General features: G+C 34.0%; 1 protein-coding gene across 2 annotated transcripts in view; it reads right to left on the reverse strand.

The window, feature by feature from the left end:
• The window catches only part of LOC118198911 (lethal(2) giant larvae protein homolog 1-like), a 115,307-nt gene extending 107,155 nt beyond the window's left edge, over positions 1–8,152 (reverse strand). For both annotated transcript variants that reach the window (XM_085806566.1, XM_085806565.1), the window contains exons 1-2: positions 7,996–8,152; positions 6,058–6,157 (exon numbers count right to left, since the gene is read on the reverse strand). In XM_085806566.1, the coding sequence (XP_085662692.1) occupies positions 6,058–6,141 (84 nt within the window). In that variant the 5' untranslated portion in view covers positions 6,142–6,157; positions 7,996–8,152. The remainder of the gene's footprint in view (positions 1–6,057; positions 6,158–7,995) is intronic.
• Positions 8,153–17,041: the final 8,889 nt, after the last annotated feature.

Here is a 17,041-nt window from a genome sequence, read left to right on the forward strand (position 1 = left end):
CATGCGAAATTCTGTTACAAATATCAAAGTAGTAATATAAAAACATCATGCCAAAAAGTTAAAAACTATACTACTGTTCTCTTAAAAGTAAATATGTATTTAAAACAATTTACCAAAAGCATTAGGTATTAATATCTTTTCTTTTTTTTTTTGTAATTACCATTGAGGCTTTTTAAATGACGATATCTTTGACAAAAAATTTTTCATCAGCAAAATTTTCACTTTTATGCCCTTTTTCATAAAACATCTTATTTGTTTTCTCTTATTTCAGACATATTTATAAATTCTGCTGCAGGGAGTTAAGTACTTACACCAAGGACGTCAAACTCATAAGTACACTTGGGCCAAACAAACAAGGTTTAACTTCAGGCGGGCCGCAAAAAAAAAAAAAAAAAAATATTCATAGAAACGTAGATTTACTTCGAATAATACAATAATAAACATATATATATTTATATAGAAAAGAACAAGAAAAATGTAAGGTTTACGTCCTGATACTTGACATCTCTTCTCTGCTATTATCTTTTCTATTTCGGGAGAAATTTTGTTTGCAGTGATAACTTTCAACGCTGACCCAAGGTGAAAATCATTAAAACAGTTTCTAATAGGAGACTTACTACCTTTCACGACTGAAAATAACTGCTCGCACCGACAAGTGCTACCAAACATGGAAATAATTTCATATGCGAATTTTTGAGTATTTTCAAACCTGGCTGGTAAATATTTATAAAATTCAAGCACGCCCACTTCAATGAATTTTGCTTTCAAATTTGAGTTGCATTGAATCTCGATCACCTCCATTTGCATATGGTTGGGTACCGAGTCAATACTTATTGAGAAAATCGAAGAAAACAAAAAAAAATTTGTCTTCGAGGGAACTAAAATCATTAAACCTCGTTTCAAATTCAGTTGTTAAATTTGCAATTTTTTCTGCGTATTTTGATATGAACAAGTATCACCTAAACTTGATTTATTCATGCTGCACGTCGGGAAGTGCGTCAAATCTTAATTTTTAAGTTGTTTTTCCCAAAGAACTAGTTGACATTTGAATGCTTTAATTATGTCAAACATGTTTGTAATGATATGATCTTTTCCTTGTAACAATAAATTTAAATCGGTTAAGTGTTTGGTTATATCAACCAAGAAAGATAAATCTTGTATCCATATTGGATCGTAAAACAAACTTACGTCTTGATTTTTCGTTTTTAAAAACTGACATATTTCTTCTTTTCAATCCCAAAATTGTTTGAGAATCTTGGAGCAAGATAACCAACGTACCTCGGTATAGTAGGACAAACCCGAATATTCACTATCTAACTCGCTTAAGAAAGCAGTGAATTGACGGCAATTTAAACCTCGAGATCTTATAAAACTTATAACTTTTTTTATATATGACAAAACATTCTCCATATTTATTACTTTCGTGCATAGAACTTCTTGATGTATAATACAATGCATATGATGTTATGTTTGAACCGTGAATACGAAGCAGTTGTTTTTCCCGGTCATTGATGGAACACCATCTGTAGCTACAGAATTTAATTTTGCCAAAGGTAGATTGTATTTCTGCAGAAGTCCAAAAACAGAAGTAAATATATCTTCTCCTGTGGTAGTACCAGGCATCGGTATTAATTCCAGTAATTCCTCAAAAATGTTAAAATTCTTGTCACAAGAACGAAGAAACACTGCTAATTGAGCTTTGCCACTAATGTCTGTGCTCTTGTCACAGGCAATAGAGAAATTTTCGAAACTAGATGATTTTGCTTTGATCTGATCACTTAAATTCGCGGCTAAATCAGTAACTCTTTCCGCAACTGTATTTCGAGACAATGAAATTGATTGAAAAGCCTTCACATTTCCAGGACAAACAATTTCTCCAGCTTTCATTAGGCATTCCTTGATGAAATCACCGTCAGTAAACGGCTTCGAATGTTTAGCTATCAACTCGGACAAGACGTAGCTTGCATGTACCGCCGCTTCACTTTCTTGCAATATTTTACTAAACACGGACTATTGCTTTTTCACTCCTAACTTGAGCTCTTTCAACTTTTCTCTCATTAATCCTTCGTAATTATTATATTTTGATTTGTGTTGTTCGTAATGACATTTAATATTATATAACTTTGGTACATTAATAGTATTATTACATATCAAGCAGATTATTTTATCTTTTATTTCACAGCAAAAATATTCTAAGTCCCATTTTACTTGGAATATTCTATGTTCGTCAGCGATTTTTCGTTTAATTTTACTACCACTTGGTTTTGATATAGACATACTGAATACAAAGGGCTGGAATAAACACGGTTAACGTTAAAAAGTTAACAAAAATTTATTCTTTCCACAAGAGATAAATCAAAATGCTGAAATATTTCTTCAAAAATATTCTAACAATATCACAAAATGTCAAACGTTTAGCAAAAATCAATTCAAAACAGAGAAACTAATTCTATCTCACAGCGAAATCGCTACAAATCAATCACAGCATTAAGTAAACAAACATTTCGCTAGAACTACAGCTACTACTGAGATGAGTTGTTTGCTCTCGGCTTTTATAAGCTTTATAATTAATTTCTCGAATATACTGGAAACATCTATAAATATCTGGATTTTTGTGGATGGCAACAGCAATTATGAGATATTTATTTATTAGGTATTAAATGCATGCGCTGTTCTATTTTTAACCTTCCAACGCAGCTGTCTTTTCAAAAATCGTCTGCGTTGCTAAGGCAACATGAAGCAAATCTAATTACATTTCTAAATAAAAAAAAAACTAAATAAATAAATAACTATGAAATCCGTAACAATATGAATTAAGTAATAATTAATAATAAAGCAAAGTGCATGCACCAATATATCATACAAAACTATGATGGGAAAACTGAGACCATGAGTTCGCCCACATTCGGCTATCAGGGGATGCGTACAAGTTCTGAGTGCACGTGACCCCCAAACGCCGAAGGTAGCTGAACGCAAGCTATTCACACGCATTTGTAATTTAAGTAGTGTGTGTGTGTGTGTGTGTGTGTGTGTGTGTGTGTGTGTGTGTGTGTGTGTGTGTCAGCTTGCTGTGAGTAATCTAACAACACTGAATAAATTATCGTTAATTACTTAGCAGTAAACATTTTTTTCTTCGTCGATATGTTATTTTATTATTATATATTATTATTTGCCGATATATTGGCCTGGCCGCAAAAATATTTGTTGTGGGCCGTGTGCGGCCCACGAGTTTGACATCCTTGACTTACACTGTTCTCTTAAATTCTAAGTTTCTCTTTCTTTACTGAAACAAATTCCAGCTGTTCAGCTGAACGAGAAAGCAATCAACTATTACTACTTTTTCTGGTCTTATGCTGCAATAATGATATACTGACAGAACTGCCATTAATCTCAACAGTTTTCCTGGTTAAATGAAATAGCACTATAGGAAAAAGGTATTGTAGGAGGATTTACTCCAATTCTCAAAAATCAAGGAAACCATTAGATATATCCCGTTATGCAACTTGTTATAAAACCAACAACTTGTTATAAACAAGTTGCATATGTTATAAAATGAAAGAGACTAAATTTTTCCAGTAACTAATCTGACCATCATAACAGTAAAATAGTCAAAAAATGTTGGTTCACATAAAGTGGTTTACATTGTAAATAAAGATTTACTCTAATTCAGTGCAATTATTCTCATACATAATTTCATCATTAATTTTATAATCTGCCTTCCTACTTTGTTAAACTTAATTTTTTGAAACAAATAAAACTTGTGCCAAGGATACTTGTAAAACGAAAAGCGGTTACATTAAATATTATTCATTAAATACCCCACTTTCTACACTGCTCGACATTGAAAATGCAACACCAAGAAGAAGTGGTCAGAAAGTGATGAAATTTAGAAAAGACAGTAAGCAGCAATAAGTGATCTTTATTTCAAAATGATTAGAATATAGAGCGAGATGGCGTCGGCTCAGTAGGATGCAAGACCACCGCGAACAGTGATGGACGAAGAAACACGTCTAAGCATAGATTCAATAAAAGTGCGGAAGGTGTCCTGAGGAATGCTCTCTACTCCCTTTCGACCATTTGCCACAGTTCCTCTTCTGAACGTGGCAGGGGCAGAGTCTGCAAACGGCCAGGGAATGTTGGCCAGGGAAGCATCTGTATAACTTGCAGAATATGTTAGCAGATGCGAGCACTGTGTGGTCGGGTGTTATCCTGCTGAAAAATTGCATTAGGCAGCCCCTCAAGGTAAGGGGATTGCCACCGGCCGAAATACATTATCTAAGTATTGTTGGGCTGTCATAGTGCCCTGAATACGAACTAGAGGTGACCTGGAATCGTAGGCAACAGTGCCCGAAACCATTATGCCACGTTGTCGCGTGTTGGGGCATTCCACAGTTACTGCCAGATTAGATCTGTCTCCACGTCGACGACACACACATATGTGGAGACTGTCACTTGATAAACATAAGCATGACTCATCTGAGAACACGACGTTTCGCCATTCTGTCATCCACATCACTCCAGCCCGGCACCATTCTAAACATTGGCGTCTATGCTGTGGGGTCAATGGCAGTCTTCTTAACGGACACTGTGAATGCAGGCCACGTTCAACCAATCGACGGGAAATGGTTCTGGTCGACACCCTGAACCACGTTCTGGTCCATGCATCCTCCGGGAGAAAAAAACAACTTTCTTCAATAATTAGTCTGCCAAAAATGACACGAATATTGCCTATTCTGCACGATCCTTCCCTTATATTGTACTTCACGTGCGTCGGAAAGCAGCGCATTTCACATCATTTGCATAACTCGGTGATGTGCGTCTACTCTAAAATTTGCATAAATTTCTGACCACTCCTTCTTGGTGTTGCATTTTCAATATGGAGCAGTGTATACAAGCACTTTAACATGTAGCTCAAAATTTTTTATTTTATAAACGACATTTTTAAATTCAGACAAAAAAAGGAGGGAACCCATGCATTAACTCTTGCCTCTTAATTCTTACAGCCAGTACTGTTATGCTCGGAAATTAAATCCAACAGCTGAGAAAAAATTTTCTAAATTTCACTTCTTTCAATTTACCCTGAACGTAATTACTTAGAAAATAGCTATATAGCTAAAATGTAATATACTTGATAACAGATAAGGTAAAAGTTTACAATTGGGTGCTCCTTGTTTCTTGGCGACTCTTTTTTTATGCCAAGATCGGCACCAGTAAGGCACAATTTCAAGATGGCCCCAAAATAAGAAGTCAAAGAATTGCACAAACTGTGTCCATGTACACATCGATCTGTTTTCACTTCAAAACACATCCTAGAATTGCACAAACTAGGCATTGCACACTTCCTTAAATTTGTCCATGTACACATCAATCTATTTTCATTTAAATAAAATCAGGAAGCTAAAACAAACTTAAAACTATCATGTAATTTTTAAAAATTATTGCTAATCGAAGGGGCACCCAATTCTACACTAGAGCAGATAACAGATAATTTTACGAGATAAAAAGTTTCTAGCTTCTTTGAGAGAAAGGCATGATAATTTTAAGAGATGAAACATTTAATGTCATTAATAATTCTATCATAGATCATACGGAGTACAAAAAAGAAATTTAACAGTTCATGTAATTCACATAACCTACATTTTATGAATTCTAGACAGTATATAGCTAATAATAATTCAATTAAAAAGTGATTAAATGTCAATGCATATTTAAATAGAAATTTCAATTTTCACATTCAAGTTTAGCATTTCAATAAATTATCAGCCCTTTTTTTTTTTTTTTTGTTTGTTTGTTTGTTTAACTTTTAATGACCTAATAGTAAAGACAAATCAGTCAACAAACTGCCAGAAAACTTAAATCTAATACACGACTATTAAAAATAACATATGGGCTATTTCACAATCTACATTTTGCCACTTAAACAATAGGTAAAAAATACACATGATAAAACTTAAGTTTGTATAAAAATAATTTTTTTAAATGTCACAAATACAATAAATTTGTCCAAATTAATATTTACCTACATACACTTTTAGAAAGATAAAAAGATAAAATTACCTTCACAAAAGAAAAGAGTTCTTTATTCAATCTCAGTCTTTCAGCACTCAAATGGTGGCTCTTCCCACGCATAAATTTCAACATTTTGAGGTAATTATGCCTGAAATTCAAGGTATGAGATAATTATGCCCGAAATTTAAGATAACCTTGGATGCTATTTACGGTTCCAATCATTTAAGGAATAAGTAGTTTGGGAAATTATGAAATGTAATGAACTAAGTTATAAAAATAATATGCATCATATATATTAATATAGTTATTGAACGTTAAGCCAATTTTCAAATTTTGCTTCCAGAAGAAAAGAAAATTCAAGATAACTTATGTTTAAAGTTTAATTTGAGCAATGCATTGCATAAAAATGACTATAAATATATTTCTACAATTCAAAATATAAAAAAACCAACTGAAATGTTTTAGATATAAATCTTAAAACGTGTGATCATAGGCACAAATGCCTGTTCCTTTCAAGTTTCATGTTATTCAACCTCTTTGTTTTGTAACCAAATTTATTTTTTAATTAAAGAAGTTCATTTTAAATATGATAAAAATTAATTACAGAAGTTTTTTTCTTTAACAAAACAATAGAAAAATAAATAGTCTTCCACTTCATGCCAAATCAGTTACCTTGAGATTATTTCACCCAAAATTAGTTTGTAAATCTGTATAAAAGGGGTAGTTCATATTCAATGACAAACTAGTCAGGCTAAGTTTGACTACTTTGACTATGTACTTCCCCACTTTACGCAGATTTACAAATTGGTTGTAAAAAAATCTCAAGGTAAATGGGCTTGACATGAAGTAGAACACAAATTATTTTTATTGATATGCTAAATTTATCTAAACATTTTCAATTGATTTTTTTTTATTTTAAATTGTATATTTATAATCATTTTATGCAATGCACTGCTTAAATTAAGCTTTAAATATTAATTTATCTTGAAATTTCTTTTCCTTCTGGGACAGCATATGTAAGCAAAATTTGAAAATGAGCTGTTAGCATTTTCATAAATATGCTACATAAGCAAGTTAACTATAATAAAATTGTTAGCATTTTCATAAACATGTTACATTAAAAAGTTAACTATAATAAAATTATTTCTCTTATACTCAGATACACTGCTTCCTTGAGCTTTACTCGTCAAAACAGTATTATTTAAAAATATTGAATAATTGTGTCATAAAAAGCATGTTATATAGCATGTTAATTTTACAAAACTCCACTTTCTTTTTCAATTCATAACAGAATAGTCAAAATTTTTAATTTTTATTTAATGCCTTAAAGCAGTTTTACACTAGATTACATTAAAAGTTTTTTTGTTTTACAGATACTAAAATGTAAACCCATCAATTAACACATATCTACACTTCTATTAAAAAAACCGCTAGATGTTAACTTGAACATCTTAAAAAAATTCTTTAAGGTTACTTTTAAAAGTTACATCTTTTCGGGCTGTATATAAAATTATGAACGATAAAAATTTTTATTAACCCCCCCACACACACAGAATAAAATGTTAACTATAGTTAAATAAAATTCCTAGAAAACTGATAATATGCATTTGGCTCTAAAATATCCGCTGTTAAAATATTCGAAGAAAATCTAAAACGGACCTGAAAAATACCTGTTTACCAAATTATAAAATATTCAAATCGTACTTACGACTGAAAGATAATTCAGATTCTGAATATAATAAAGAAAATATATTCAACCTAAATTATTTTTATTAACTAAAACTAATATATACAATTCAAATAAAGGTAGTTTAGGATATATCGACTATTACAGAAGAAAACGTTCAAGGTACAACTCATTAAACGAGTCTGTCACTTCGGCTTAGGCTTAAAACATAAGCTAGTACTTAGGTACCGGACATTCAAAATTTGCAAATAAAGTTCTAAGAATTTATTTTAAAACACCATTAATTTAAATATACTTACTTCACTACACCTTACGCATATGACCACAACTACTTTTGAAAAAAGAATCCAAGGGAATAAATGTAATATCCAAATAATGGGGAAACACAGGTAAAACTCTCACGCTGCTCAGCTAACAACGTAAGAATCAGCCACGCCAATTCTAGTCATTCCAAACTGAGACATATTACTCCTCAAAGGTTCTTCATTCAAAATGCCGGTGAATGAAAAAATCAAAATATTTTTCTCCTACTGAAGATTAAAGAAATTATTTGTAGATAAGAAAGCAGCTTTTAATGATTATAAATCTGTTTCGTATTTTTAAAAGTGTTTTATATTTATATTAAGAAGTTCAAAATAGAGAACTATATCTTCATTGCGGATTGATATCCGCGCAGGAATTGCGTAATGAAGTGCTCAACTCAAAACTTTTTATCAACAAAATGTGCAGCTTATGTAAAAAAAATTGACATTCCGGTGAAGAACAGTCACGTGGATTGACGGTTTTAGCTGTCATCTGTGTAGTTAATATGTAGTGTCTAAAGATTATGTGAGAAAATAAGAGGGTTTGCGCTTTATATAATTTTCGTTTAACAATTCCCACTTTTATTTCGTGCTTGACAATATCTTGAGATCAGTGTTGGTTCAAGTTATTACAGATTTTTAAAGTTAATTATTGCTTTGAAGAAAATGATAATAAGAATAGTTGGTGAGGAACAAAATTTAACAAATATCGTTTATTGCTTGTCAAGGATACCCCCTTTTAAATATTTAATACTACGAATTAGGAACATTCGGACCCCGTAATACTCAAGGTGAGGGAGGAATGGAACCGAAAGTTTCCAACTTCTTTGAGAGGGAGGAGGGATAATTAATTATTACCTCTCACTTTTTATTTAGTTTATAATACAGGGCGTAATATTTAATCTATAATTATTAATTAGTGCTAATAAAATAATTATTTATTGCAAAGTCCTTAATTATTTATTAATAATTTTCGGTTGATTCTGTGGATAAAATAGTGATTCAAATGTACATAGAATTGATGGTTTGTTTAATATTAGTAATAGCTTATTACTATATTATTAGTATAATCAACTTTATTAATGAATGTAGTATATTAAGTCTGCCGCCCAACCAGTATAATGGTTTAGCATCGCTCACTGCCTTGCTGAAGGGCTCCACTCGAATACCGAAGAACGCATGGATATTTCTAAATGTACAATGTCGTGCTGCATGGGGGCATTCTAAATATGCGGCGAGCCGAAAGTCCTCTCGAGAGGTTGGTGGTGGGGGAAAAAGTGGGAGACCTTCGGACCCGTCCCCTCCCTATCAAAACTGGGAGCGGAACTGAGCTAAATCCAAAGGAGGTTAGAATAGTGGTCTATTCTAACTTCCTTGGCTAAATCGTACTGTCACCTGTAAAGTGCTCAAGGCTGTTGCCAACAGCAGGTGTAAACTTGCGCTCCTTACCACGAGAAATTTCGTGGGCTTGGGCTGACTTTAGGTCAGACAAATGAGCATTAGCAACAACAAGAGTATATTTATTCTAACTAGGAAATAATAATTATTATGAACTTTACTGTTAAAATTTAAAGAAATAACGTCATTCATAAAACATCCTTATCAAATATAAAACATCCTTATCAAATATAAACTATTCATTTATGCAAACTAATTATTTTTAAGCAAAGCAAACAAATTAAGCACAGCGTTAATATTATTTTTTTCTCGCAAATGTTTCATTTTTATCAGATGACCTTGAATCATGGAATGTTAAGAGTAATAGTATACCAAGCAACTGCTAATCCTCGTATAATTTTTGCTTCACCAAAAGACGTAATAATACTAAGCAGAACTTACTACTAAGCAGACTTACCGATACCATATAAAAGATAGAATAACATACATTTTGCATGATATGTGTATTATAGGCTATGTGCATAGAAGCTAAATTTTAATAAAAATAGCTACATAATAATCTAAATCTTTATTTGCAAGTACAAAGATTTATGAATTGATAACTAAGTTGCGCTATATTAACATGATTGCCTTAAAATAGAAGGGTAAACTAAAATAATTGTGCGTCAAAAAAAATTTAGGCCCACCAGCGGCCGAGCGGTAAAGTCGCTGAACACTGGTAGTTCGGTCCGAGGTTCGAATCCCGCGAACGGGCTGGCTGCATGGGTGTTTTCGTGGTTTTCCCCATGTGTAACGTGTATACGAGCCAGTTTCTCTTAGAAAGTCCTCCACGAAGGCATCCCTCCACTTAGGCAGATAGCCCTCGAGGCTTTGCCGTAATTAAATAACCTAACCTAACCTAACCTAACCAAAAAAAAATTTAGTGAAATATAGTAGTATATTTTTAAACAGATTTCATGGCAACATTGTATTTTAACCTTCAATGATTTTCCAGATCCCTTAGTTTTACACTCTACTGTTCTTATAAATTCTTCTATAATGATTAATTTTATCAACTGTTTCTCATTCAGCAATATTTCTACCGTTTTTCATAATTTAAAAGCCATTATTGTATCTGCTATTGTTGCTGTAAATCCCCATGCCCGTATATACATAATATATGACTAGCTTCATGAATTTTCGTGGGTGGGGCAGATGGCTAGGGAAGGGCCTTGTGCATCCAAGAGTCGACAGAATGATTTTATGACTTATTCCTAATTTTAACCAAGAACATCCCGAAGAAAGGAATGAGGGTGTCATTCCTTTTCCTCCCGAGGAGTTATTCGATGCTGTTTTCTCATAGTCTCGGAATTTTTCGTGTGTGGATTACTTTGAAATTGTGTGATCTTTTTCGTGTGCTGTGAACAATTTTTTTTTTTTTTTCTACCAAGGATTAGCGACCACGTGCAATGGTGGGGAACGAACTCTCTCCGCCTGCTAAAATGGATACATCTACGGTCTGGAACCATGTGCTAGCGTTGACGGATGAAATGCATTGTTTTGCAGATAAATATTTAGGAGGCAATTGGAGTGCTTTAATAAATGCGGAATCACTTACTATGTTAGAAAGCTACCTGTGTGTATTACACAGTATTGAAAAGCTAAAATCTAGGATTATGTCGATCGACATGGATTTGGAAACATTGACTGCCAATGCTAAATCGGATCAGGAACTGCAATTAGTTCGGACTGTGTTTGCCAGGGAACGCGGTTTCGCCGAAGAATTATTACAGATATATAAAGGCAAGTATGAGTTTTTTGGTGCACACAATCCTGATTCTATTAATTTAAGTGTTACTGATATTGCCAAAAAAATAATGGTTGTTAAATCTAATGCTTGTAAAATTGTTGATGTTTATGTTGAAAATGGATCTGATGTAAATGTTATTAATCCTGTTTCAAATGTTAATGATGATTCTGGTAATATTAATGTTAAGCCCAAGGGGCCATCAAAAAAGAATAAGAGGTCAGCTATCGAAATCACTGATACTGATGGCTTTACTCAGCCGAAAAACCCCGTCAAGCCTTCTAAGTTAATTAAGTGTAATGTAGATATTCCCGTAAGCAATAAATTTAATGTATTAAATGCAAATGACAATGAAAATGATAATATGGACCAGGGTGAGCCTAAAATTACTGAAATTGATCCCCCGAGAATTAAACCTATTATGGTAAAACCTGCTGAAAAATTTTCTGATTTTGTTAAAAAACTAAAGAATGATACTAAACTTGAATTTGCAGTTAGATAAATGGCGAGTTTCTGAATTGTTCCCCAAAACAGAGAGTGATCATAGGCTAATTACTAAGTACTTAGATGATATGTGCCACCGCGCACTTGACACAGCGGGGATTTAGTTTGCAATTTTCTGACGACTGGTTGAAGTGTTGGCAGTTGTGACACTGCACAACTCTTCCGATAGTATTACATGGGGTAACAGTAACATAAAAACACATGAAGTAAGTTAAGTTATGAATATCTTCTACCCCTGGTACATTCTCCAACTGGACTTGAAAAAGAGGCATAGGAATCTTAGTTTTGAATCTATGCATTTGTGAGACTTTACGCACCTTATAACCAAGAGCTGTAAGCTCTTCATGAATCTCATCTTCAGAACATTCTATGGGTAGTCCTCTAAAGACAACTTTAATAGGTTTTTCTACCTTGTTGATTATTAAATAATGGTTCCTCTAGTATTTTAGACTTCTACTTTCTCAGATACACCAGTGTTCCGCTGGATGTTTCTGTGTTGAATGAATTATCTTCCGACCACAATCCGGTCCGTTTGATACTGGACATCAGTAGTTACACTACACCAGTCAAAAGAGCCTTTAAAACTGACTGGCAAATTTTTGCCAAAGCTCTAAACAACATTCAGTATGCTATCCCAACAATACATTCAGGCAATGACATTGATAGTTTAATTGAGGAGTTTACCTGTGAAGTACAAAATGCCTATAAAAGTGCTCATAGAGAAATGAAACAGCCTAAATCTGTCAGATCCAAGGAACTTAGCTCATCAAAAAACGAAGTGCCGCCAGGAGACAATTTCAGAGAACCAGATCCAGACAAGACAAAACTATTTTCAACAGGCTGTGTGATGCAGTCAATTCTCGCACTAATTATTACTCACAACTCCGCTGAGCTAACTACTTGGAATCCCTCTTCAGAGACGATAACTCCATATGGAAAGCGATCAAAATGTATGAAAAATGCCACAACAACATTCCGCCCCTTAAAGGCCCTCAAAGGATCCATTACACAGATACTGAGAAAGCAGAACTTTTAGCACAGCATCTGAAATCTCAGTTTCGCACTAACAACAACCACGACCCCATTACAGAGCAGTTAATTACTGACTTTCACAGCAAATAAATTCCAAGCCCACATACTGACAACATGATCCTAGTCATGCCGTCGGAGGTTTGCTCCTACATTAAAAAGCTGAAGAACAACAAGAGCCCTGGTTATGACACAATAAGCAATAGAATGATGAAGAAATTTCCAGTTAAAATCCTACTGTTCTTCACAAAGGTTGTCAACCTTATACTCAGATGGTAGCATTTCCTGGGAAGTTGAAAAGTGCCTCAAATCACACCAATTCTGAAACCCAAAAAGTCTGCAAGCTCACCCGCCGATAAGTCTGCTCTCCTCACTTAGCAAAATTATGGAGGCTGTACTACTAACCAGGATTAATCAACATCTGGGACAGAATAGCATCATCATTCCTCACCAATTCGGATTCCGAAGCAGACATTCTACGGTCAACCAGATATACCGTGTTGTGGAACTTATTAGTGAAGGCCTACAGAAAAAGAAAGTAACAGGAGGACTGTTCTTAGACGTAGAAAAAGCTTTTGGCCGTGTATGGCTGGGCGCACTCATCTACAAACTACACAACCTGGGCTTCCCAGGTTACATTAGTTAAATCCTATCTAACCGGTAGACACTTTGTCGTTCGCGTCTGAAATACACTCTCAACACGTAGGGCAATTCTTGCTGGCGTCCCCCCAGGGAAGTCTGCTTGGACCTACCTTATTCAATATCTACGTGAACGACATTCCCACCACACAGAACACAACACTCGCAATGTATGCTGATGACACTGCGATCCTCTCACAAAATGCATTTGTTAGCCCAGCAATACAACGACTGCAGGACTACATAAACATATTCGAGACTTGGCTGACACAATGGAAAATCAAAGTTAATGTGGGCAAGACTCAAGCAATTCTGTTCACCAAGAAGATTAAATTCAACCAAAACCTGCAACTCTTTGGAGAAGTCATCCCATGGGCCAAGCAAGTCCTTTATCTTGGGGTGATCCCCAGTAAAACTCTATCATGGTACCCACATATAATATCTATCATTAATAAGTTTCGAGTTAGTAAAGTCACACTTCACCCCTTAATTTCTCAAAACAATGTACTTTCAATAGACAACAAGTTGCTTATTTATAAAACCGTATTGCGTTCCATACTATGCTATGCCTGCCCGGTCTGGGCATATTCATGCAAATCTTATAGAAAAAAATTGCAACAGGCTCAAAATGGTGTCCTAAGACAGATTACCAATTCGACCTGGTACGTTCGAAATCAAAAGTTACGTGAAGAATTGGGTATAGAAAAAGTGCTTTTACTGCCGGCTCGCCCGGAACTTTTATGCCAATCTTGTTAGTATCAACAACCCAGTTATAAGGATTTACGATTACGACTTTAATGACCCAAATAATAGTAAACAGCCTATGGCCATACTTAGTACCCATATTGAATAACTTATTTAATCTAATATGTACCTCTTATTATTGTGTTATATATTTCAGGTTTAATTATTACTAGTGCACCAAGAAACTTACACTACTTTGCCTATTATTCATACGAATGTTTTTTTCTGCATCAGGCTATAGCCAGCTCATTCCTCCTTTCTCGGCCTTCCCAGATAGCACTTCAGGTCTATTGAAACTTGACGCACACTTTAGACTTTTTAGAAATTTATCTTTTAATTTATCTCTTATCTTATTTCTATTCTTATAATTAAAAAAAATGTTAAAAACATGATTTAATTATATATATATATATATATATATATATATATATATATATAAACATTGCAGAGTCATTAGAACTTTTTGAGAAGCAGGAGACATTAAATATAAGCAATGAATTCGCCGAGACTCGAACCCGGACTTCTCGAATATATGCGCCGAGTGTGCTACCGTTACACCACGAAAGCATGCAGAAAGGAGAGAGAAATACTTTATAACATATTATCCTGGCAACTGTGAAAATTGGCTTCCATCAAACCATGAAAGTTGGCGGAGATCCTGCCAAAGTTCCAATCGTTGCTGCGAAATCCTTAGCCGCACTTCTACCCGCAACTCTTACAACAAAACATTTGTTAGTCTCTCTGCATTAATCCACCAAAGATCCACTACTGCGTAAGTATTCATTCCGCTTTTTAATTCATTGTTCTCTTTGCAATATGATTCTATAGCCCTCTAACTCATTGTTCAAAATGGGGTGGGGGGAGATTACAGCAATAACAGTTAATTTATATCCTTGTTCATAAAAACGAAATGTGTCTTATCGAGAGTTAATTGGAGTTACATCAGACGAAAGTGCAAATGTTATGACGTCATGCTGATTTATAACTAGAGTTAAATTGTGCTGCTTGGCGACAGTTTCACGGTAGACGAGATGATATATAAGTATCCATTAAAATTACTTGTTATTTCCAAATGATATTGTGAGAAATTTTCGCATTCGTGCTTCTCATGGTGTAAGCTGCAGTACGTCCGGCTAGGAACTAGAAGATCTGCGATTCCAATCCTGGCGAATGTCTATTTGAGTTCTCACGTTTCTTGCAATGAAAAATCTAAAATATCTCTATTTCACTTATTTACTTTTCTATTTAATTTACATACATAAATACTTTTTTACGTGGTTGTTATACATTGAAAATAAAATTTGGATACATAATATAGTTTATATTGACTGAAAAAATCGAAAGAAAAATTAGAAATCCTTTTTTACCCTCTTAGTTTTAACGCGAAGCACTTCACCACATTTGTCAGGGTCTAGACTTAGAAAATAAATTTGGCCTAATGCATTTAACTTTTGAATATATTTGATAATGCAGATTGCAAAGAGCATCAGACCTCAAGGTCTTGCATTTGGAAGTAAAAGTTTGTTTGTTAGTCCAAAGGAGCTTTGTCCTTGAAGGACTATTGTTTTCGTTTTGCGATTTTGCGTTGAATCACTATAAATATCTGTTTCACTTTTCAAACTGTTGCCACCAAATGTTAGAGTCTTACATTATATTTGAAGAAATTAAATAATGAAAAATTTGCATAAATGTAGGTCTATTTCTGGCATTGTGATAAAACAAAGGTCAACAAAAACATAATCCTCCATCGAATATAGGCATGTGGAAGACGAAATTTGAAATTTGGAATTTGTTTTATTATCGATTTCATATTCTGTAAAACTTTAACGAATTTTTGAGTAAAAAACTCAATGATTTAAAAGCGAGCAGTGACAACAATCTACGGCGGAGGGGGGGAACTTTTTATCTCCGGCGGGGCGAGGACCTGTGTATCGGAAATTCTAAAGATAGGCTCACTTTAAAATTATTTTGCGACATTGCTACTGAACTGAATTTTATGGCTTAAGTTAACAGTAAGTATGGTTAAGAGCATGATATTAAATAAGTAAAGGTAGCACACAAAACGTTAAAAAAAACGCCCCGTTGGACTAATTTAAGATCTGAAACTTTCAGATTTTTTTTTTTTTTTTTTTCTGGTTGGGGCTTGTATTTTATTTGTTTTAAAATTATTATGGCGAAGCACGCCTGGCTAAAGAGAGGGATGCCTGCGTTAAGGTCTTCCTAAAGGAAAATGACTCGTATTCGGCTTACACGGGATTCGGAAACAACAGTTCGGAAAGCCATGAAACAAGTGTGCAGCCCAAACAGATGTTATGTCTATTATTTTGAGCCATTCATCATTAAAAATCATATTTCTTGTTCGAAAAATTTTTCAAATCATGTGTAAATATTTGATATATCATTTATTCTTCAGAAGACTTCCCTAGCCTTTATTTTCACAACCGTTGGTCGCAGACATATTCTTAGAGTTACAAAAATGTTGTAATTGGCGCAAATATTCATGTTGTGACATTATGAAATTTTTAAATACTCAGTTTTGTAAATATTGCGAAATCTAACCTTTTATAAGCTCTCTCTGGTTTCTATATTTATAATTAGGAAAATTTTATATTCATTATAAAAAGTAATGAGCTTTGTTCGATTCCAGGTGAACAGGCTGGCTGCATGGACGTTTTCTCGGCTTATTTTATATGCAATGTAGATACGAGCAAGTTTTCTCTTAGAAAGTCCTTCACGAAGGCATCTTTACCCACAGCCAGATAACCCTAGCGGGCTTTCCCATAATGATATATTAAAATTTCATTAGAATCTGTTCCACGGAAACTAATTTCAGCATTTGACCGAATCAAACAAAGAAATCCGTCGAAACCAAATGGTTTAAAGTTATTTTTTGAGAGTGATGAATTTTTATGTTCCCTGTACCTAGCATTCATTTCGAAATTC

Source organism: Stegodyphus dumicola, chromosome 12, assembly GCF_044657685.1.
Source record: "Stegodyphus dumicola isolate Sdum_Otavi_A_Nest chromosome 12, ASM4465768v1".
Classification (NCBI taxonomy): Eukaryota; Metazoa; Arthropoda; class Arachnida; order Araneae; family Eresidae; genus Stegodyphus; species Stegodyphus dumicola.